The 22,918-nt window shown below is 39.9% G+C and overlaps 1 protein-coding gene across 1 annotated transcript in view; it reads right to left on the bottom strand.

Annotated features, from left to right (window-relative positions):
* Positions 1-11,538: 11,538 nt before the first annotated feature.
* The window catches only part of gfra4b (GDNF family receptor alpha 4b), a gene marked incomplete at its 5' end in the record, with an annotated part of 50,159 nt that continues 38,779 nt past the window's right edge, over positions 11,539-22,918 (bottom strand). The window contains 7 exons of the mRNA XM_084550372.1: positions 11,539-12,761; positions 14,629-14,789; positions 17,683-17,817; positions 18,651-18,760; positions 19,509-19,854; positions 22,121-22,201; positions 22,424-22,699. Of these exons, the coding sequence (XP_084406498.1) occupies positions 12,618-12,761; positions 14,629-14,789; positions 17,683-17,817; positions 18,651-18,760; positions 19,509-19,854; positions 22,121-22,201; positions 22,424-22,699 (1,253 nt within the window). The 3' untranslated portion in view covers positions 11,539-12,617. The remainder of the gene's footprint in view (positions 12,762-14,628; positions 14,790-17,682; positions 17,818-18,650; positions 18,761-19,508; positions 19,855-22,120; positions 22,202-22,423; positions 22,700-22,918) is intronic.

The raw sequence follows: 22,918 nt of genomic DNA, 5'->3' as shown, positions 1-22,918 counted from the left end.
GAATGTTTTTTAAAAAAAGGTGAACTTGTTCTCAGAATTAGTAACACTTAGAGGATTGATTAGGTAGTCAGTTATCAGAAACTCAGCCAGCCACTCTATTGGTAAGCGATTAATAATTTTAGTATTTTTTTCACCACACAAAAATTTGTTTTTACTTTTTTTGTCATAAATGTCATATGAAACTGGAAGCTGTGGTGTTTAGACAAAATAATACATTTAACAATGTCACTCTCTTATTTAAGATGTTCACTGTTTTCTGATATTTTGTGGTAAAACAAATTAATCAGTTAATCACAAAATGAGTGGAAGATTAATCAGTAGTAAAAATAATGGTTATTGCACCCATAGTTATTGTTAGCTGATTCTGAAATGCCTCAAAAATCTTTATATGTGGAAGCTTGTAATGATAATCATTCCTTCTGATGTTTAGGGCATAGATGAACAATGCAGATGTGGTTTTATCAAGGTTGACTAGGTCAGGTGATGAGCTACCAATGGGCAGGTGTTGACTTGACTTACATCTTGAACTAAATCTGTGGAAAAGTTGCTCAAAAGTCAGTGGAATCTGCAGGAAAGGAAGAGACAGACAGAGAACATGCCAACTTCTGGCCTGTATCATTGCCCAAGCAGAGACTTTCCTTCAGGACAAATTGCTGCCTGGTCTAGTCTGAACCGCTTCACAACAATGATAGTGACTGAGTGAGGGCATGGATGGCATCAGGGGTTGATGTGAACTGACGTCCTCACGTACTCAACCCACCAGCCTGCTGCCTTCGGAATGTCTCATTTAGCAGTAGAGCAGAAAAACAGACAGGAACGCTCTGAAACATTATCGTCAGTGAATCGGTCCGAGGTCAAAACTTTGCACTAATGCATGACGTGGCAGTATGGTGTGTAATGTGGTGTTTGAACAAGTGCCTGACATGTTGGATAATTAATCTCATTTTAAACACTTGGCTCAAACTTTGGTAAAAGCTCTTAACCTAGAAATGCTCATTTTGCCACTCAAAAGTAATTTCCCTAAAATTTTAACCACCAAGTCATCCAATTAATTTTATCAAATGTTACGCTTCTGTTACCTCTGCTTTCTTTCAGTCTCAAAACACAATAACTGCCAATTAAATCCCCTGTGAATAGAAACAACCCCGATATAAGTGCATCATTTAATTATTGCACTTAAACTTGACTTGGGTTTTCTATTTGTAGGGCCTTTCTTTATTACATTTCTTATGTCTGATTCTTGTGAACACAGTTTCTCAGGAACACTTTTGCGCAAACGTGAAAAATTATAACCTGTTCATAGGTGAACTGTGTGGATATTTTGTCCACACACTCAAAAAATCACACAAATGCTTAATAGGGAAAAAAATGTGATGAGATTTTATGCAAAAGGTCAAAGGTCAATGCCACTGTGGCAAAATCACTTATTAAATTCCTTCTTTTTTTAAGACTAGACAGACATCGGATCTTGTACTCATTCTTATACAGCCTGTGATGACGTGTGTTGTTTCTATTTCCCATTATAACCAAAATGCATGTTGAACATTGAGTGGTGTAACTTACCCAAGTTGTGTCATGGATATTTTGAACACAGAAATGATGTACTTGAGTTCATCACAACATGCTGCGCACAATGATTCACTCTAAGCAATTTGGAGTTAGTAGGAAAAACAAGTCTATGCTTCAAACTTTAAATCCCTTAGAGTAGCAGTTGTAAATCGATGCTATATATTGGATTCTTTGACTACATCTTTTATTATTATCTGGTTAGGGCGGCACAGTGGCGTGGTGGAGTTTGCATGTTCTCCCTGTGTCTGCGTGGGTTCTCTCCGGGTACTCCGGCTTCCTCCCACTGTCTAAAGACATGCTCTTTAGGTTCACTGGTGATTCTAAATTGGCCTTATGTGTGGATGTGAGTGTGAATGGTTGTCTGTCTCTCTGTGTTAGCCCTGCGATAGACTGGAGACCTGTCCAGGGTGTACCCCGCCTCTCGCACGATGTCAGCCGGGATAGGCTCCAGCCTCCCAGCGACCCTTCACAGGACAAGCAGTTACAGAAGATGATGAATTCAACTGCTTCTTAACTTTCATTTTAATTTATTTATTTCAGTTGTGTGTATGTATGGTTATCAGAATGTTGTTCAAAGTGCCAATTGTTAATTCTTATAGAAATTCAGTTGTTACACAATATGTAAAACAGCTGTCCTGTAGAGATTATTGTGCAGCAGTGTCTTCATGGTGGTGGGACATGATTTAAGCCAAGGGATGATTGGGGATGGCATTTTAGAAATGTCAAAAGGGTTGAGAAATGCAGAGCTGCCAGGAGGCTTATCTGTAGTTTGTCCCTGCACTGTGGAATCATATTTTCTGGGGTATAGATTTCATTCCATTGGGGGGTTGTGTTATGGGATGGTGGGTGGATACTTCCTGCTGTTGGAGAAACAATAGAGAATCTCAGAGACTGAGCCTCTTTTGTTGATGGAGCTGCAAGTAGTATTATTTTTTTCTTTGGTATGCGGGCGAATTACTGAAAAGGCTTGGAGGGAGGAGAGGTGGGTTCAGTGTGAATCCACGGACTCTAAATATTTTGTGATGATAAATATATTTTCTTTTTCAGTATTTTCTTAGTACTGTAGAGGTAAAGCTGCTCAAATTCAATTTTAAAAGATGTCCCTCATAGTAATAAACCTACAAAATTATTATCAGACTCTTCCATTCGCTCTGTGAGGCATTTAAGTATCTTCCAGCTCACTGTTTGATTTTAGAGTCTGCTTTTCAACACATCAGATGTTTTTTTTGAAAAAAAACAACAAAGCTCTGAGAAACCCACTGTACGTTACTTGCTCGTTATTTGCTTGTTAATATCTGGCTAGTAAGTGTGGTAAATAATAACCGAATAAAGAGCCAGATATTTTCTTGAAAGCAAAACTGAGCTAAGGCATTTATTATTGGACAAGGACTTTCACATACAAACGATCATCTGCTGCATTTAAGTCTTTGCAAAGTGAGTTCTCACAAAGCTGATTTGGCATATTAGTGGCAAGTACATCTGTTCACAGCATACCAGAGTTTTAAATAAGGTCTCTGCTGTCACATTGCCACGCTGGCACACTAGTAGCTATCCGTTTAATGTCAAACGGTGTGAAGGAACTGTAGCGACAGAAACGTAGGCTACAGCAAACATGAATACGGCGATGCTTGTGTCAGTAAATTTCAAAGAACACGCTTCATTTTTTCACAAAGACATCTGGAATACATGCGGAATGAGGATTGCACTGATTTGTAACTTCATGATTTGTGCTCCCTGTTGGTCTACCTTCAGATGAAACAGGAAGCTGAAGACTGAACTACAGCATTACATGTTTTGGTTTTTGTTGTCTTAACTGCAAGCTTAATTGTGAAAGGCTAGAACAGTATATGCAGATGAGGATGTTGTAGGCCTACTCGCACGTGATGAGCATCGAGCAGTGTAACGTACAGGCGGTTGTTGATGTCCTGATATTTTACACACAGAAATTCTGCTCTCGAGTTCACCAGCTGCACACACTGATTCACCGTAAGCAACTTGGTGACAGTTACACTCACGGCCTGAGGGGGGAGATGAAATTTTCATAGTGCAGCTTTAAATTTGTCAAGTGTATTTGATTTCGAAAGGATGCAAATTTTGCTCGCTCTGCAACATACATAAACAATAGAAATATGCTATGATGTTGATTGCCATGTCTGTTTTATAAGGTGTTGTGTCTACAACTAGTTGTACTATCCCAGGTCATGTAAAAGTAGGTAAAGATTAAACATCTGAATCACTAGGGTGAGGTTAGAAATAAACTAAAGGAAAAAATGCATTACATTTCTATCCATCAACCCAAACTCCTCACACTCCCTTTCTCCTTAAAGGGTACTACTTTTTGAACTGACTCTACATGTATTTTAGTTGCCATTTGCATTACTAGTGCAGTCTCATATGACTGTCCCATGTTAATCTCTACATTAGCCTGCAATGATTGATAAAAATGAGGCATATACATATGCAGTATATAAACTGTATATCAACCAGCAAAACATGAACATGAACAGTGGCAGTGACTGTGAAAGTGCCTCCGGAGGATGAGCTCAGAAGAAGGACTCTAGTGGGAGATTTTCAATTATGGAGGAATCTAGTGAGCTCCCATTAGACCCCAGTTGTGACCCAGAGGGGAAAAGGCCACTGAGGGATTGGAGAATAGTGGGCAGTTATTACTGTCCAGTTGCTCTCCCTCTGATGTTATCTTGCTCGGGAACGCAAATCTTCTTCAGTGCAGCTGCTGGGAACTTTAACTAATTAAAAGAGAGTGAATGTTGAGTCTACAGATGCTCACATGTACACCGGTAAACAGATACGGCAGCCATACAGGCCTGGGTACACTGAGTTCTCCTCCTGTCAGAAAAGAAACAAGGGGTGAAGAGCCAGAAATCACCTTTACGAGACAAATTTGTGCACATTCGTTCATGCATACTCACAAAGACACAGATATGCATGGACACACACTGATTACAGACACAAAAACAGATGTCTGGAGACATACGCCTACGTGCTTCACACACGTACGCATGAACACGCAGAACTGCATACAAACACAGATGTGAGCCGACAAATGTGAACATATGCGTTCAGCTGGAGGAGAATCTACAACGAAACATGCAACACAGTCTTCAGCTCATGGAGACGCTACCGTTTTGTTATTCGAATATTCCCTGCTCCACATGAACTAATAAACCAATCAATAAATGGAGAGGGTCAAGGTATAAAAGCAGGCAGGGAGGTTTTATAATTATATGAAACAAGACCAAATCCCTTGCTTAAACTTTATCAAAATCACTGACTTACATTTTAATATTTTCCCATTAATCTTATTAAATATTTACCTGTAGCTTATTCTTGTCATTTTATGGCTTATCTGTCTTCTGCAGTGTTTCTGGCAGTGCAACTTTGCATTAGAGCTTTTATCCATTCATATTTCAGCCATAATCTGTTGGCGGAGTCAAAGAAATCTCGGCCTTCACAATTAAAACTGCAGGCGACTGAACCTTGAAACACTTTATAATGACACTGTTCCTCACGGTAGTGTCAGCATTTTCGCGTCCTCTGATTGGAGGGTCAGAGAGCCGCTCTGTTTAAGCCAAGCTATTGCGAGCTGCACGAGCATATCGTCCCCGTTATCGTTTTGATAGCTATTTTTTTAACTCACGATGGCGAAGTAGGAGACACTATTGATCTGGTTGCAGATCTTCTTAGAAAGTCATTTTCACAGCGGACTCTCCAGGCAGAGCTGGATATTGTGAGGAAAGGCCACCCAATCCTGGAACTAGTTATCCTGACCCAGCTGGGAAAACTTTCAGGACAGCAACTATGAGTGCTGCCCTTGGCTGACAGGCTCCGAGGAGAACTCTTAATTGTTTTTTTAAGTTCTGGTGAGTAAAATGAATTATATTTACATCTTCCAAGTATATTTTTGCCATTCTGTTGGGTTGACATTGATGCTTCTGCTGCATTTGACGTTGTGGCACTGGTACGCAGCTATAGCGCAGCTGTGGCTGCAGTGAGTGAGAGGAGACTTTTTGAACAGTTTTAATTCATCTTGCTATATGAGATACGATGCAACGTCCTGTTTTATTGCGTATGTTGTTGATGGCTTCTATAGCAGTGGTGTCATAACCATTGTATTATGAGGAGTTTTGAATAAAGTTGGAGGTCATTGAAGGCCTAGGTGGAAAGCCCACCGCATTTTAGCTGCCATTGCTGCTCGTACATATGCACAGGAGGAAGTAGATATATATCTAAAAACATATTTCTGTCATGCTGTATTTGCACTTTTATGAGAAATTCCAAGATCATCTACATATAAATGATTAAAATTTACTTTCTAATACAAGTAGAAGTGTAACTACATCCATCTTATCTTAAACCAAATCTTATCCAAACATTCATTCATTTATCTTCTGCAACCGCTTGTCCTGTGAAGGGTAGCGGGGGGTGCTGGAGTCTATCCCAGCTGTCATCGGGCCAGTCTATGGCAGGGCTAACACAGAGACAGACAACCATTCACACTCACACCTATTTAGAATCACAAATTAACCTATTGAGCATGTCTTTGGACGGTGGAGAGAACCCACGCAGACACAGGGAGAACATGCAAACTCCACACAGAAAGGCCCCAGTTGGACTTTGAACCCAGAACCTTCTTGCTGTGAGGCAACAGTGCTAACCACCACACCACTGTGCCGCCCCTTATCCAAACAATTTCTGTCAAAATACTGCCCAGTTTCATTTTGAGCCATATTCTACGTGTTTTCAATCAGTCTTCCTGCATGGCCTGAATCTGCCCCTTCTCTGCTCACGGTTTACAGATCAATCGACCAGCTGCCATGTGGAGATCACGTTGAACCTAAGCAAGACCACCGTGGTTGTTGTCAATTAATTGTTCCAGGAACATCTGCTGTGTCCTCAGTTTTGGCAAAAAGAAACAGCTGAATTTGATTAATTTCATATATTAGAATGTACAGGTCACAGACTTGACGTTTCTGTTAGTAGTAGTTAAAATACTTGAGTTTAGTTTGAGAACTGCTACAGCAAAAATAATTTTCATTTACAGTTAATACGGTATTCTAAGAGGGAGCAGTGGGTAGAGTTTATCAATGCAGTCAGTTTTAAACAATGCTTATTAGTGGACTTCTAAGTCATTATGTTGGTGAGGAACGTGGTGAGAAAATTAAACTGACATACAGTATGTCATGAGCCCTGGCTGTGTTTACACCAATTAGTGGGAGGAATCAATCACACATCTTCCTTGCAACACAGGACCTGCATGGAGCTCAAAAATACCAGCAGCAAAAAATGTGTGTTGATATGTTGCGGGTGAAATGACCTGGCGGTAAATGGCCTTAGAGCAACATTTGATTGTTGCTATTGATTGTGTTGGATTCAGAGCCACCACTGGGTTGAAACTGAGGTGAATGCAGGGGCAAAGGCAGCGGAGGTGAATGAATCCAAATGATGGTGCCAAACACATGGAAGTTATAGAAAAACACAGGGCATATTACAAAGGAATGGAGCAGAAAGGAGCAGTGGAAAACATCATATTTCTTCCTTTGTTTTGGTGTTTCAGGATGTTTTATAAGACACGTCCTCCATCTAGAGAAGATAACCTAAACAGGCAGTGAGCAGTTTTTCCTTTAAACTACATTAGCTGTTACCTCAGATTGGGTCAGGGACCTACCTAAAAACCTAAATCATATTAAATCTGAAACAAAACTCTGAGGACTCTGAGATAAAAAGCATATACCTTGTAATATGCGTCCATACTAACATCATTCTACAAAATATGTTGTGAGTGGAACATCTGGACCTGGCATTTGTGTGGACGTTACTTGGACATGCACCAAACTCAACTCAAAAAACTTGAAGAACAGCACAGGTGTTGACCTGGCCTTCAAATTCACTAGATCCCAAACTGATCAAGTATCTGTGGGATGATCCACAGAGGCCCCTCCCCTCAACCCATAGGACCCAAAGGCCCACACTAACAACATTCTGTTGCCAGACACCACAGGACACCCTCAGATGTCCCATTCTCTGAAGAGACACAACTGTTTTGGAGGCACAAGGGAGATCTACACAATATTAGGTGGTCATAATGTTATGTCTAATTGGTGTATATTTCTAGCACATACTTAAAATGAATGCACATAGTTAATGCACTTAATAATGAATAAGATTTGAAAGGTAGCATAATATAATATAGGTGACAGTTTGTAAGTAAATTATTACCATTTGAATGCGCAAAGTCTGTTCATTGTGGTAATAACTTATGTACTCTCATATTATGTGTGGATGCAAATGCTGTGTGTATGATGTTAAAATTCTGAAAACAAGTTTTATTCATTCTGCTCTTTTTCAAATCTCATCAAAATTATATCCAACATAAAGTATTTCAAAGGCTGGTTCACACCAAACCAACATAAAAGAGCTACTGGCAACTAAGGCAGACTGTCATTACGTCGTCAAAAAGTTGCATATGAACACACCTTAAAGACTTCCAGCTGGATTATATGTTCAGTGCCTCCAAGAGAGGAAGTAACTCTCCAGAAGGTGGCAGTAGTCAGGATTCATCATTCATGACTCAAAGGGAGAAAGAGAGCAAGCTGTGAAGAGGCCTTTCCTGAATCATGCAGATCACTTGGTTTACACTTTATTCATTCAAAATCATCATGCCATTGTGAAGATATTCACATTTTTAAATGTTCAGATAAGATGGAGATATACACAGATCGGGCATAACATTATGACCACCTTCCTAATATTGTGTAGGTCTCCCTTGTGCCTCCAAAACAGTTGTGACTCATCAGAGAATGGACATGGGCCTGCTGAGGGTGTCCTGTGGTGTCTGGCAACACAATGTTGTTAGTGGGGGCCCTTGGGTCCTATGGGTTGAGGGGAGGGGCCTCTGTGGATCATCCCACAGATACTTGATCAGTTTGGGATCTAGTGAATTTGGAGGCCAGGTCAACACCTTGTGCTGTTCTTCATGTTTTTTTTTTAGTTGTTCCTAAACCGTTTTTGTGTGTGTGTCTGTGTCAGGCTGCATCCTGCTGGGGATGGTTGCTGCCATCAAGGAGTGTCATTGCTATGGGATGGGGGTGCCTGGTCTGGTCTAGGTGGGTGGTACATGTCTAAGTAACATCCATATCAATGCCAGGTCCAAAAGTTTCCCAGCAGAACATTGCAGTGTCACGAGATGGTCTATCTATGTTATTTACTTCTCCTGTCAGTGGTTTTAATGTTGTGGCTGATGGGTGTAAAACGAGAAGCCCTTCTGTGTGTGGCCTTGTGACTAAATTGTCTGTTTACTTTGAGCCCATCAGTTTTATTCTGATACACTAGTTTGGTAAGCTGATCAGTCATGTGGAATCAGCTGAACTGGTCCAACTGGTGCCTATGGTGCAGGACAGTCCAAGACAAACCAAAGATGTGACAAATGCAACAAAGTGAACATAGTGTTATGCAATAGACAGAAGAGCTGTTGATTTGATTTTTTGAAACATTAACACTCAAATCAAATTCCACTAAGAAGTCTGCATATTTCATGAGCTCTATGGAGTTGTCTCTGGGGGATTAAAAATATCATACACACTGTGATTAAATTTGGACTGTGACTGATTTCCAAGGAGTAATACTCGAGTTTGACAAATTGTATCATGGGTCATCAGAGATAAGACATGATTCTAAAGTATGCTTGTTTTTTTTCCACAACGCTGCACAGTGAAAATGAAACTACATCACTCATGGACTAATGAGTCAGCTGAGTAGATCATGTTCAGAACATTCAGATCCATCTCAGCAGCCTGTTTCTCACCCTCATTTGTAGTAAAATGAGCACTTCCTCCCAGTAGTGCTGTGTTTTGGAAGTCACTGCACCGAGTGATTTCACCATTAGTGCATGCCGTGTAATTTAACCACGATGCTGGGAAATAGTTGCATTCTCCACTCTTTGGTGCAAAACATTGTAGACTCTATCTCCACTTTTTCCACCTTACTCTGAGCCTCATACAACAATGTATCTTCCTTTAATCTTTGTGTGACAGCATATTGTACATACAGTTTATCTTTAATTAATCAAAAAAAGTGAATGAAAATAATAAAATAAGATTTGTAAACAGAATAACTTGACTAGGGCTCCAACAAAGAAGTATTTTTTCAACTGATTCATCTGTTCATCTGCTGCCATCAAGGAGTGTCATTGCTATGGGGTGGGGGTGTCTGGTCTGGTCTAGGTGGGTGGTAACATCCACATGAATGCCAAAAGGTTCCCAGCAGAACATTGTATTGTCACAAAATAATCAATGTTATTTACTTCTCCTGTCAGTGGTTTTAATGTTGTGGTTGATCAGTGTATAATTTGTTTGAACTGGTTTGTATTTTCATTGCATTTGATGTACGTCCCACTGTGTTGTTTGTCCTGTGATTGTTGACAGCATTGTTCATTTGTGTGTCAAATTTAATAGCACCAGCAACAAGATAATTATATCATCCTGTGTCACAATCACAGCTTAATTGTGCAAGGTATTGTTAATTTTCTGTCTCCAGCAAACCCAGCAACATGTAAACAGAACCACATGAGTGAGTTATTGGTGACTATTAGCAGACACCATTTCTTTTGAGAATATAGGCAGTTTAATCTTTTTAAAAGGGTATCTGGGGAAAGCCACCTTTTTTCACTGTGGATGTGTTTACTAGATAACTGTATGTTATAAGACCTGTTTTAATTTTTTAGTCTTTGGCAGCGACCTGCAGCTGCTTGTCTGTATGTGCTGTTGAGTAAAGTTAATAAGATAATACATAATGATATAACACATTAATCAGTTAATCCTATGGCCCACGAAGCCCTGTAATGAAAGCATTGCATATGTAAATACTTGCGGCAACACTTCCAGAAAAAAATGCTGTATTCATTTTCCGCCGATGCAATCTCTATAATCAGATATGTGGATATGAGTACAGAATGCTTAATCAGTAACCATAAACCCAGCTATAGGGTTCTAAGACTGCTACTAACACAGAGCCAACATGTCTTATTACTGCAGCTTCACATTAATCATATTTAACTGACAAAACCCGAGTTGACGTTGATTATGAAGTAATGAAAATACAGAGCACAATACACGAAATACAATGTGTTCTCAATTAGCGTTGCATTTACTCCTATCGCTCATCACAAAATGTGCTTGCAAAACAAGACATTGGTAATTTTTGTCATTTTAACAGTGGATCAGTTTGATATATTGCAGGAAGTCATGTCAGAAGATGGAGCAGTTACACTAAGCTCACAGATGAAGAGCTACAGGGGACAGACTGCATACCTCCAATGCATCAGAGAGAGAACCAGTATCTGTGATTGTGTTCAAATACTCATGCTGTGTGCAGTGTAAATCCGTAACATTCTACCTAAATGATGGTAACAGGCCGATTATTGCCTGACATATTTGTTAAAACAACAGAAATGTGTTCTTTTTCACAGAACATTTAGTGACGTAAAGTATTAAACTGCTGTTGCTGTAACTACAGGTGCTGCTAGACCAACAAGGACTGGAATCCTTGAGACTGCCACTTTAAAGATAAGTGATAAATGAAAATAGTTTGTTCCGAACTGCCTCAGTGGTTGATTTGTTTCCACCGGCAATAAACGGCTTGAGGCTCAAGTACAAGATATAAGCACAATGGCTGAGACGTGACGCAGCGCATGAGCTTTCACACAAGTACTGACCACACAAGGTTATAAATGGCTGGATCGTGCTGTAAATCCTGTTGTATTCTCACTTCAAATAATGCACTCAAGAGGACTCCTAGAAGTTGACTGTTGGTTAAGACAGTTTCAGTTGTGTTGCTTCTGTCCTCAAAAACAGTAAAAACCATTCACTCCAGTATCACCAAACAAAGCATCAGTCATTTAATAATAATAATAATAATTATAATAATAATAATAAAGACTGAATGATAATAATAAAGAATGATACTGATGTGTTTACATAATGATCTGAGAACTTCAATTTGCTGCACCTCTGGTCCTGTTCAGAGTTCACCGGCATATCCTCTGAGCAGAAAATGCTGAATCATTCATTACTGTCAAATCTCTAACAGCCTCCACACTGGTGTTGGCAACGCTCAGTAAGTCAAACCATTCACCTCTTTCTCTGGCATAAAAAGTCAGCACCCTGTATGCTGATTAACATGATGAGAAATAAAGGTGTATTTCGCTCAGACAAACAAACAAACAAACACACACATAGCACAGCAGCTACACTTAAAAGGGTACTGCTTTTCTGATTATTTCCTTTCAGTTCCAAGAACACTGTCTTTGCTGGTAAAGACCAAGGACTATTTTTTTTTTTTTTTTTTTACAAACAGCTCCTGTACCTTTAGCAATAACAAAGGGAGATAGTTTGAGAAAGGGCAACAGTCTTGATGGAGAAGATGATAATTATGTCAGTGTCTTTCTCATGGACTCTGGTTAGCCACATCTCCAATCAGCACGAGTCCATGACGACGCTCTGTCGCGCCACTATAATGGTCCTCTTTCAGTCCGTTGAGGAGAGTGGTATTATATCTTATCTTCTCCAGTATCTTTCTGAACACTTTATGCACTCAGACAGACACAGAGTTCACTAGTTTACTGCTATCATTTTCCCTTACAGAATTTCAAACAAGCGCTTCTGTTGATAGTACAAATCTTCACAGGTACTTCATGTCTTTGTATAATACATAGCTTTGTTATTTTTTCTCATTTTAACTTTGAACACACATACAGCTGAAAACAGGGTTAGTCCACAAAAGCAGTACTCTGACTTCATTTCAGCTGGACTTGATCGCAACGACAATAACGTACAGACTGACATCTGTGCGCAGAAGGCTCCCATACTCTGAGTGAGAACACGGGCAGGTGGAGCCCGACTATGTAGACACAAAAATAGAAAAACAGAATCGCTGTACATATTTTAGGAGGGAGGTCCATTTTCCTCTGAACGGCACTAGTCCTCCCATCTGCTTGGTACTAGGAGGGTCCTTGGTATGCTACTCTGCAGGCTTTAGTGTCCATTGTTGATGAGATGAAAGAGTAACAACAGAAGGCTGAGGGCAGGTTGAAGCATGACGCTGTGAGGTGAGGCAGAGTTTGGGAGACTGTTGGATGGCAGGGTGGAGTGACCCACTAGTAGCTCATTTCCAAGGCCCTGGGAGGAGACAGAGAGATCACTTTATGGCACATTGTGAATGAAGGAGGTCACATTAAAACCAAAGCTCCGGATTTTAAAGAGGGGCAAATACAAATTCTAAATCTTAGTCCTTAGTGTTAATTATTCATTTTCTCACATGATAGATATGTGTATTTGTCCAATAAATTATTTTAATGAGTCATCTAGAGCTGCATGTATGTAGAAAATACATGTATCTAATCAGTTTTTATTTGGGGTGAGCTAACAGAGAAAATATATATTTGCAGTTTACATAATTCACGTGAAATTCATGTATACTACCTTTTCTTTAGTGCTATGGGATTCAATCATTACTTAAGCCGATACCACACAAGAGAGCCTACTATGAGTTGCCTCCGAGGCAGACAAGACTATAATCAGAAGGAGAAATCCACTTTGACGTAGTCCTTAGAATTCAATGACTGATTCATTCAATGTGGGTGGCTGCAACCGTTTCCTGACTCCTGACTTGTTCAAAAATGTTCAAAGAAGTGGAGCGAGGATTGAGCTAAGGTGGCCAGCCGACACCTATTCAACTTGCACCTTATGAAGGTACCCACCAGTCATGGCCTTTAATTATGCAAAACATTAAGCTTTAATAAATTAAAATTGGTGAATTATTTCTCCTGAGAAGTGCTCAAAGGTCTATGGGAATTGACTCACTTTTGAAACCCTCTGCAGCTTTTGGCACTTCTCACTGGCTTCATTGTTAAGTCCCACATTCTATTGCTCAGCTCACAAATAGCACTACACCCCTGCAGCCAACTCCACCAATCATATAAAACAACACGAGGCTGTTAGGTAGTTTAAGTGATTACTAGCAGATCATCATTGTAATCAGATGCGTGTGTTTGAATTTCAGCCAGCAAAAGCTTATGTAGAAGGTTGCTACATGTAATTTGTTTACATGTAGCAACCTTACTCATCACATTGCAAAAAAGGACAAGAGATTTCTAGAGGCAAGACTGAGTTGAAGGCTGTGGTGAATACCTGCATGTATACACGCTATGTTTGCGTTTCAAAGCGATGACTGCGTTAGCTTTGCTGATCATATAGAGAATTATTGCCATGTCTCGCTCAAGAAACATGGCTAATGACGTGACACACTGGACCTTGAACAGTTATTGTGTGCTGTTTTTCACAGCTTGCAAGATGTACGTAGATGTCAGTGTGCCATAGAACAACTTGGCTGGTCCAATGAATATTTATGTATGTAATTATGTTATGAATAACAGTTACCCTATTCATCATCGCACAATGAAAGCAGCCTTTTTTTTTTTTCCTTCTTTTCCTTCCCAGCCGGTGTGAAGAGGGTGTGTTTGTGTGTGTGCAGCATATGTTGACAGAAGTTGAAGTGCTCCCTGTGGTATAATTATTTTAGAGTAATGCTAGTCTATTTGTCAGGATTTTGAGCCATCCCCATTATTTCCATTCATTTCTTTTCCCCTTTCCTCGTATCTGTCAGTTCTGTTAAGTTATCTGGCTGATAACGTGTAATCTGCTGAAGGCATTCCTCATATTACTGCTTGAATATGGCACTCCGAAGAAAGACCGCATTTAAATTCTTATACTCTGATCAGATTGACATGCTTTACCTCATTTTCACTATATACCACTATTCCTCCTCACATGAATTAATTTGGGAACACTGAGGATGAATAGCTGAATAGTCTCATTCTTCTACAAACATAATTGCATGCCAAAATGATTTAAAAACACTGTATTTCTGCACTTCCAAGCAATGTTTTTTTTTTTTTTTGCCAGTGTCAGAAATAATTCTCTCCTGAATGTAGGGTTATATAAAGCTGCTGCAGTGAACTCTGGCCATAACAGGAAAACTGCACACCTGTGTCGGTATTGTTGCATCGAGAATGTTCCTCATAGTTTCTATGGTTTCTGGTGGCGAGGTGGTGCTCCTGCTTTCTCTTCTGTCGTGGCTGGGTATGCTGGGCCGGCTCAGAGTCGGCTGCTGTTCTGATTCGCTTCCAAATGTCATGAGAGCATTGCCTGAAACATGAGACATGGCAGAAAAAATGATTTTACCGGACTTCAGCAACGTTGACTTGATGTGTTTTCATTGAGTTACACCCATGTGTTATTCAGTTACGACAGATGCGTCCAGTTCTGGATTGTAAATTTTGCACAAGAGCGTTTGCTGGGCCTGGTCTGGATTCGGAGAAAAGGAAAAAGAGAAACAGAATACTCAGTATTCTCTTCAAGTATCCAAACTGCACCTGCCTCTCCGCATTGACCTCATTAGCTCTTCAACCATTTGCACTGGCCAAATAACTCTGAGACCTCTCTCTGTATCTTTTCTAGGCTGGGGGCCCGAGGAAAGGCTGGCCAAAGATTCACCTCACCACACACCCCAAGGAAAGATATTTGCTGTTTGTACAGGTTTTGTGATGGATATATACCCGCTGGAGTCAATAATGAGGACGTTAATAATTCACACTCAAGAGCAGAGGTCAGAAGAGAAAAGGTGTTAGGGTGAGAATTACCATGGAAATGAGGCGATGCAGCAGCAGATCAGAAGACACAATAAATTACAAAACACCAGCGTAGGACTTCAGAAATAAGGCTGATGGAGCATCCTGATATGGTCAATGAAATGAAAGTGATGTTATTGTTCCCACATCCAATACTAGGCATACTGTTTATGTTTCTATTGCTCCTAAATCGTTCAACTAAACAAAATCTATACTGTAAACCGTCTAATGACATCCAGTCTAATAGTTTTAAACGAACCAATTCAAGGTCAGTACAACAGAGAAAAAAAAATAATAAAACTGAAATAAAACAAAAACATTTGTCATTTATTTAGAAATGAAAAAAATCAAATCTGTTCTAATGGTGCCTTTCTCACATCAACACCAGGTATTTTTATTCGAATTGTTACCAGACAGGACCAACTTAGTGCTCACATTCAGCTCCACATGGTGGTCTGTTGGTTGATCCACACTCCTTTACCCATGTTTACCCCCATTTTATGATGACAAGACGGTGACTGTGCTTTGTGATGACTGCTCTGCTTGCTTCTGTGACCGTAATTGACCCTAATTTGTCCTGTGTGTCCCACAGCATTGCCACGAGATTCAGCATTTTGGATCTGCTGTTATGAAGAGTTCACACGTGTAGAAAGTGTGTGCCAGCTGGCTGTTGTAATCTTCGTGTTGTGTTCATGTGAAACCGTTTTGATCCAGAGATCCTCTCTGTTGGCCTTTTTTGACGGTAGATCTTTGATGTTTGGTATGTTCGACCTTAAGTTTAAGTTTGAAGTGTATAATTATTTATCATCTGTATGTGATTGGGAAAAAAATACATATATATACATATAGCTCTCAACAGACCACTCTAACAAAAAGATTTGTGTCCAAAATCATCTGCAGTTTTCTGAGGGAATTTCTGGTTATATCTAACTAAAATAAAGAAATAAAGAAGGAAAGAAAGAAAGAAAGAAAGAAAGAAAGATTAGGCTTTTTGATGTGATTTTATAAATATAGTGATACCTAATCACAGGGATGCTTACTTAGAATTTACTGACAAGTGACTGTCTGAAGACCAAGGTGGAATTACCAAAGAAACAGCGTGAAGGGGCGATTACTAATGAGCAAGCATGAAGTGAGCGTGAAAATGGGAGAGAGGGAAAAATAGAGAGAGAGAAAGAGCAAATGAAAAAGAGCTCACTGTTAATTCAACAAAAAGCACAGGATGTCTGATTTAAATACATCTCGCTGCTGCGGAAGCATGCTGGGCAACATCTGTCTCACCGTGTCCTGACAGTTCTTTGTGTGTGTCTCTCTCTCTCTCCGCCATCAAGCTTAGTTTGCTTCTCATAGTAAGGCTGTTTGAATATCTCCTGTTTCAGGTTATCAGAGAAAATGATTCTGATTATAGAATGCCTTTTTTGAGGTTATAAAAGATATTACACGCTGTACCAGTGGAAGGAGATGGAACCGTAGAAATCAGAATAAGGCAGAAAGGTGTTATATGTATTTCAGTATATTTCAATTCTAGCCAGAACTAGCCTTCTGAAACTCTCGTTGGCTCTCTTTTGAGGCCCTAGGAAAATGTAACCCAGGACAAAAGACTTTGGTCAATCAGAGATATCTCTTCAGATTATGGCGAGACTGATTCAATTGCAGAAACTAATGCAGGAAAAGTTGACCCCAAAAGAGAGCCTGAAAATATAAAAATAAAAAATGTCAAAACACACCAATATTAAAGCATTTCAGAGATGGAGAGAACTATATGACTACACTGGCTTCAGGCTGGATTGTGATCTTGTTCTGCTTCTCTTTGGCGGATAAGCAGCTATCTTCAATTTCCTGTAATGCCTAAATGTGTTTTAGGGTTTAGTTAGGTTCTGTTAGCAGATACACCATGAAATCAGGCAATGAATGGCTAGGCTGAATATTGCTAATAATTCAGCCTTGTGCTAGCCATAACCAAAGACCTCCAGTGAGCTAATTCAGATTCATGCTTGTTCACACAGCAGTGTGTGCACTTGGAGCAGTGAGCCGCCACCTGTTTGGTTCCTGAGGAGCAGTTTGGGGGTTAGGTGCTTGCTCAAGGCACCTCGGCCTCATGTATGCTGATACTTATGTAGCATATGGAGTGTGCGCCACTGGCCTTGGCCTAGTTTTCCTACAAACATGCTGGTTCTTTTTTTAATGATTAAGTCTTGACAGGAAACAAACCATAATGTAACGTAAAAGAGTCAGTGCCTGTAAAACACACACTACATCAGCACTTTCCTTTAAGCGTCATGACACCTGTTAAACAGGATGTTAAACCAGAGGTCAAATTCTCTGTTCCCAAATAGCCCTGTATAAACAACTACTAGCCCAGAAACCTGTGTCAGCATATCCCACTTTGTTGTGGATTGAGTGACACTCACTGAGACAGATGTTGTCTGTGAAATATCCCAGGAAGTCTTCACACTCCTCTCTCTGGCTCCCACTGGCTGAGCAGGTGCACCACGGGGCCACACTGGATGTGGAGTTGTCAACATAGTTGGGAGTTATTGTACTTCCTGCAGAGAGACAGCACCAGGCTTCAGTCAATATTTACATATGCATTACTTATGTATTACATATATGTACCCTCCTCTGAGCTGATACACTGCATTCATAACGCTGTATTTTCTCAAACATTAATAGACTTTGCATTTCCTATACACTGACTAGATGTTAGGTAGTGATAATATTACAGTATGCAGATTAGACTGCCTGTGTGCTGTTTGCTGCACTGCTTGCTATAATAGAGAGATATTGAGATATACTCCAATTTTTTAATTTTTATGTCACACAAGTTTCTGGCATTGACACCTTTTTTTTTCTGGCATTTTTTTTTTCAGCACAAGGGAGGAGGGATTTCAAGTGCTTTAATAAATACAAGACAGGAATGAAAATGCCAAGCGCGTGTTTGTGCTGAGGGGCACCATTTGAGGTTCTTGAAATGGATTTGGTTAGCTCCTCTTTCCGGTGTGCGGAAAAGAAGTGGCTGTTCTTTTTTTTCTTTTATGGACCAGTTATAAAACAGACTAAACCTCACGTTGGATAAAGAGACATTGTTTTTACTATAATGACATATTTTTATGCTTACACCAACCTGAACTTTGTCTCTTGGTTTAGAATGAGAAGTTGTATTTCATTCTCCCACTCACTCCTAACCTGTTCTATGTGTATTAATATCACCTCTCGGGAGCTTTCACTCCCTCCTACCTCTTTGTCGCTTCTCTGTCCTCTCACACAGAACATGGCACATACCTTCATTCGCACACTGTCTCTTTCCTCCTCCACCTGTTCAATGAATTTTTTTCCTTGAATTTTATTTTTTTTCTTGTCTCATAGGGTGTGCACTTACCTATGAGCCCTGTGTAGGCGATGAGACAGGCTCCATAGTTGCCTTGCTTGCAGCCATTGGCAGATGTTTTGGAAGGTTCACAGTCATACTGAAACTGTGCCAGACGAGACCTACAAAAGCACCAAACAGGCACTAGTCAGACAGATCTCTGTATTGTTTCATGTAATAAGTATCTTTTTAAACCAGTTCCTTTCTGCTGTAACACTTTGCATTTAATTAACAGTTTGCCCCTCTGACATAAAGAAATATTGTCGGCCATGGTGAGCACCGAAAGCACTGGACTGTAATGTGAAAGTGATAGAAAGAGTAATATATTTCATCCCCCAGACCTGGGATCATTAGTAAAGGCCTCTGAGTGTAATGGGGCTGTGGAAAAATAATGGCCATGACCAGAGATAGCAATGAGCGATAACTCTGATCCATCTGGCTCTTTATCTGTGCTAAATATTTAATGTGTTATTCCAACAGGATCTCTGGGGTGTTCTAACCAATGGTGGTGGAAAGCTTTAGGGTAAAACAGCGGGCCATTTTCTTGATTGAATGGCTGTTTATTTGGTTTCAAAGAGCCATAATACCGAACAACACTGGCCCAAATATGTATGGGGATTATATCTAAAAATCTATATCCATGGAATACTTGAATGAAGTGGGAATAATTAAACATTGTCTTTGTTGATTTTGGACACCATGAGAAGAGTTGGTTAGACAAAAACAAAAAGGGGATTACGATCATATTAGAGCAATGTGTCCAAATGACTTGGCTAAGTGAGAAATAAATTTCATTTCTATTATAGACATGAGACTGGCATTGGAATAAAGGGAAGCCAATTAACAGCTTCCATTTAGCTCAGTTCGAACCTGCACACGTAGTCAGACTTGCAGATCCTCATCTGTGTAATGCAGTTAGGTTTTTCTACGCTTTCATAAGAGCAGCTGGGTACGATGGTCTGCCTTCGACGCTCCGCACACGCTGTGTCCGTGCAGGGGCAGAAGAGCAGCTCGTGTGTGTAGTCGGCAGGAACGCGGTCAAAGAACCTGCGCAGGGCCTTGTTGCATTTCGGCCGGTTGCACAGGCCTGACTTGGCAGTGGGTTTGATACAAGCTGAGACATATTCTGTGCGAAGCTTCTGGCACAAGTCGTCCACATTGCAAGCCTTGGCTGCATCCAGGCAGCGATTCACAGTTGTCATGCCAACATCAGAGTCTGTGGATGGAAGTAAGGTCAAAGACAAGATATTAGTGGAAAGCTAATAACAAGAGATCAAAAGGGGTTTGTGTTTATGAGAATAAGAGTGTATGTGACCTGTGGTCCGTGCTCAGTTTATTTATTCATTGTGTTGAGATGTAATCTCTTGTTAGAAGCTCAGAAGTTCAGATAGGTAGCCTGAAATTACACATCAACTCCATGAGAGAAGTGTAAATAAACAATGCTCCTCACAACCAATTTTCAAGATGTCAGAGTGATTTATTTTTTGCATTATTTTGATGTCACCACAAGAAGCACACATTCTCCATCCTGCTAATTAAAATAAGGACATATTGCAGTAACAGACACTTAACGTTAGCCATTGCAAAAGTATGCAGTGAGTAAGCAAGTGCCAATCTGACGCCCCCCTACCTGTAAAATGTGCGTCACAGGTTTGTTACGAGAGATATTCCTTTATTTGTTATTTCAAGGTAACTATAAGCCTTAATTTGTTTCAGATGTAACAGCACTCGGGAAGCCTTTTAACAATCCCCATAGGGCGAAATATGTGTTGCTGTGGCTTGCATGACTCATTGATTATATGGGACATCGCAGTCATTTAATTTCATAGATTCTTTGTCTATTAACTGAGTAACTGAGGACTAACACAAATGAATGCGAGTAGCAATTCACTGGGAGACACGGAGCGAGAGAAAGAAATGCAGAAAGAAATTAGTTAAATATGATTGTGGAAATGCATCAGATATTTTATATCCAATTATCTGTTGCATCCGATCTGAAGCGCTATGTGTTTTGGACCAAAGACACCAAACCAAGCAGCGGTGTTAATAAAGGGTCATGTTAGGGTGAGAGAGTGGTCCCTGGTATTCTTGCTGGCAACTTCTGAATGAACCTTTTGCTGGGAAATGAGCAACCAGCTGACCTCATTGAGCTGCCAGCTTCAGGGATGAGTCAAGATTTTTTTTTTTTCTGCAGTACGTTAATGCTAATGTTCTGGTCAGACTGAATTAACCAACTTGATTGACAGAAGATGAACCCTTTGATAATTTAGTTAACATTTCACAAGCACACAGAATGAGTCTGTGATAAGGAGGACGCAGTGGAAGGAGTTTGTTACCTCACTGAGAAGTTACAGGTGTGTAGGCTGTCCCCTGCAGCTCTTTATCTAACAGCTCACTGTGGCTGCTCCCTCTTAAATATTTTAAACTGCTGCACCTTCTAAAAAAAAATGGCAAAAATGGTCTGGTTGGTCCGTTTCTGACAAATTGTTTTAAAGCGAAACTATTGCGGCCGAAATTTTTTAGTTTGCACTAGCAGCAGTCTCTGAATGCACCTGCCCTTCTCCTAATGATGATGATGATGACATTCTGCATTCATATCTAGATGTCCGTTTATAAAGATTACATTAGCAGGAACTCAGTGGATTTTGCTACAGATACCCAGATCGTAACAGTGCAAATACACACAGTATTTGCACTAATAAATGTTATACGTGGGCCATATATTCAGCCACAGATATTTAGGTTGTACTCTTTGGGTCAGTTTCATTGATTATATAGAATAGATTTATTATATTTATATTATAAATTTAATTTATAATGAAATTTAAATTATAATATATGGAATAACTGTAGGTTTCAGCCCTTAGATTAATATATTGTTTAGCCTGCACATACTCTGATCTAAGCAATAAATACCTTGATCCATGACCATTTTAATATCATAACCTTAGCCTAAATGTTACTAGTCTTAAACTAAACTCTACCTCATTATACAACATTAGTTTACAGTGTTGTCATTTAATATTATGTTTGCATTTGCAAGATATCTATATCTTGATATATATCACAGATATATTCTGCTTTTCATTAAGTTCGGGTTTGGTTTAATTCATTTGATATGATTTGTTGTTTTAGGGTAAATATTCAATCATTTTAACTCAGTGTCATGACAAATGACTTCATTAGTATGCAATGGTGGTGACATTCAATAACAAGATATAATGCTGGATACTGAAATGTGTGCAGGTTCTTAAATTGGCTCCTGCGGCCCCCGTTTTCTGAACCTGAATCTGAGATGAATGAAAAGTGTGGGTTAGTTGTGTCCTTTATGTGAAGGACATAAGGGACCTCTATATATTTGGCATGTTTCCAGGGAAGATTGTGTGGAGTCATGTATTCTTGCTAGAACAAAAACATTTTCAAAAGGTGAAATATTCTAAAAAAAAAAAAAAAAAGGTGAATGTTAATGAAGGTAAACTTGCCAGCTGTAATAGAGGCCAAGCGGACATAGTCATAATCCCTCTGCACTGTCTCGTAGGGATAACTCTCCACCAGGTTGAGTCCTGAAAGAATAATAGAGGTATTATTGACCTGAACCATCACAGCTAATCTAAACTTTATGAAAGATATGTAATGCAAATGTGTACATGTAGTCACTTATAGCATGCCTGTTATTCATTTGTCAGCTTATTATTCACTTGTTATGGTGTTTAATTACTTTTGGTGATTCCTAATCCAAGTGCTGTATGTAAATATAACTGAGTTTTTAGCATATGAGTACAGACCATGTATGACAGACTGGTGAAGGCTCCAGTAGATGCTCAAACAGTTCTTCTCCTTCTTCATTCCTCGTTTACACTGGCAGCCATGTAAGGGGCTGGTCAGGAGGGCGGACACTGCATTGGCACACTGGCTTCTGGCACCGGGGCCCAGCTTCATGCTGCCATTACCCGCCACACACTGACGCAAAGTCCGTAGACGTGGACTGCAAGTCTCATCACTCGAACACGAGTCTCCAGCCACCAAGCAGTCTCTGCTGGCCAGTATAACCTCTAACAGAGCTGTGTGAGAAAATATCAGAGCACAAGAGAAAGCCAGAAGATAAGGGGATTTGAAATGGCAGCTTGAGGTGTGAGGTTATGAAATGAGATAGGAAATTAAGAGTAAGGGAGAGGCAAGCTAAAAAGTCAGACGAAATGTCAGGAAGAAGAAAGCAAGAGAAAGTAAAGAAGAACATTTCAATGGGGACAAATGTGAGATATTGAGCAGTTAAATCAGCT

The sequence above is a fragment of the Chelon labrosus genome, assembly GCF_963514085.1.
Source record: "Chelon labrosus genome assembly, chromosome: 8".
NCBI classification, from domain to species: Eukaryota; Metazoa; Chordata; class Actinopteri; order Mugiliformes; family Mugilidae; genus Chelon; species Chelon labrosus.
Note: the sequence above shows the minus strand (reverse complement) of the source record. Positions and strands in the feature narration are given on the sequence as shown.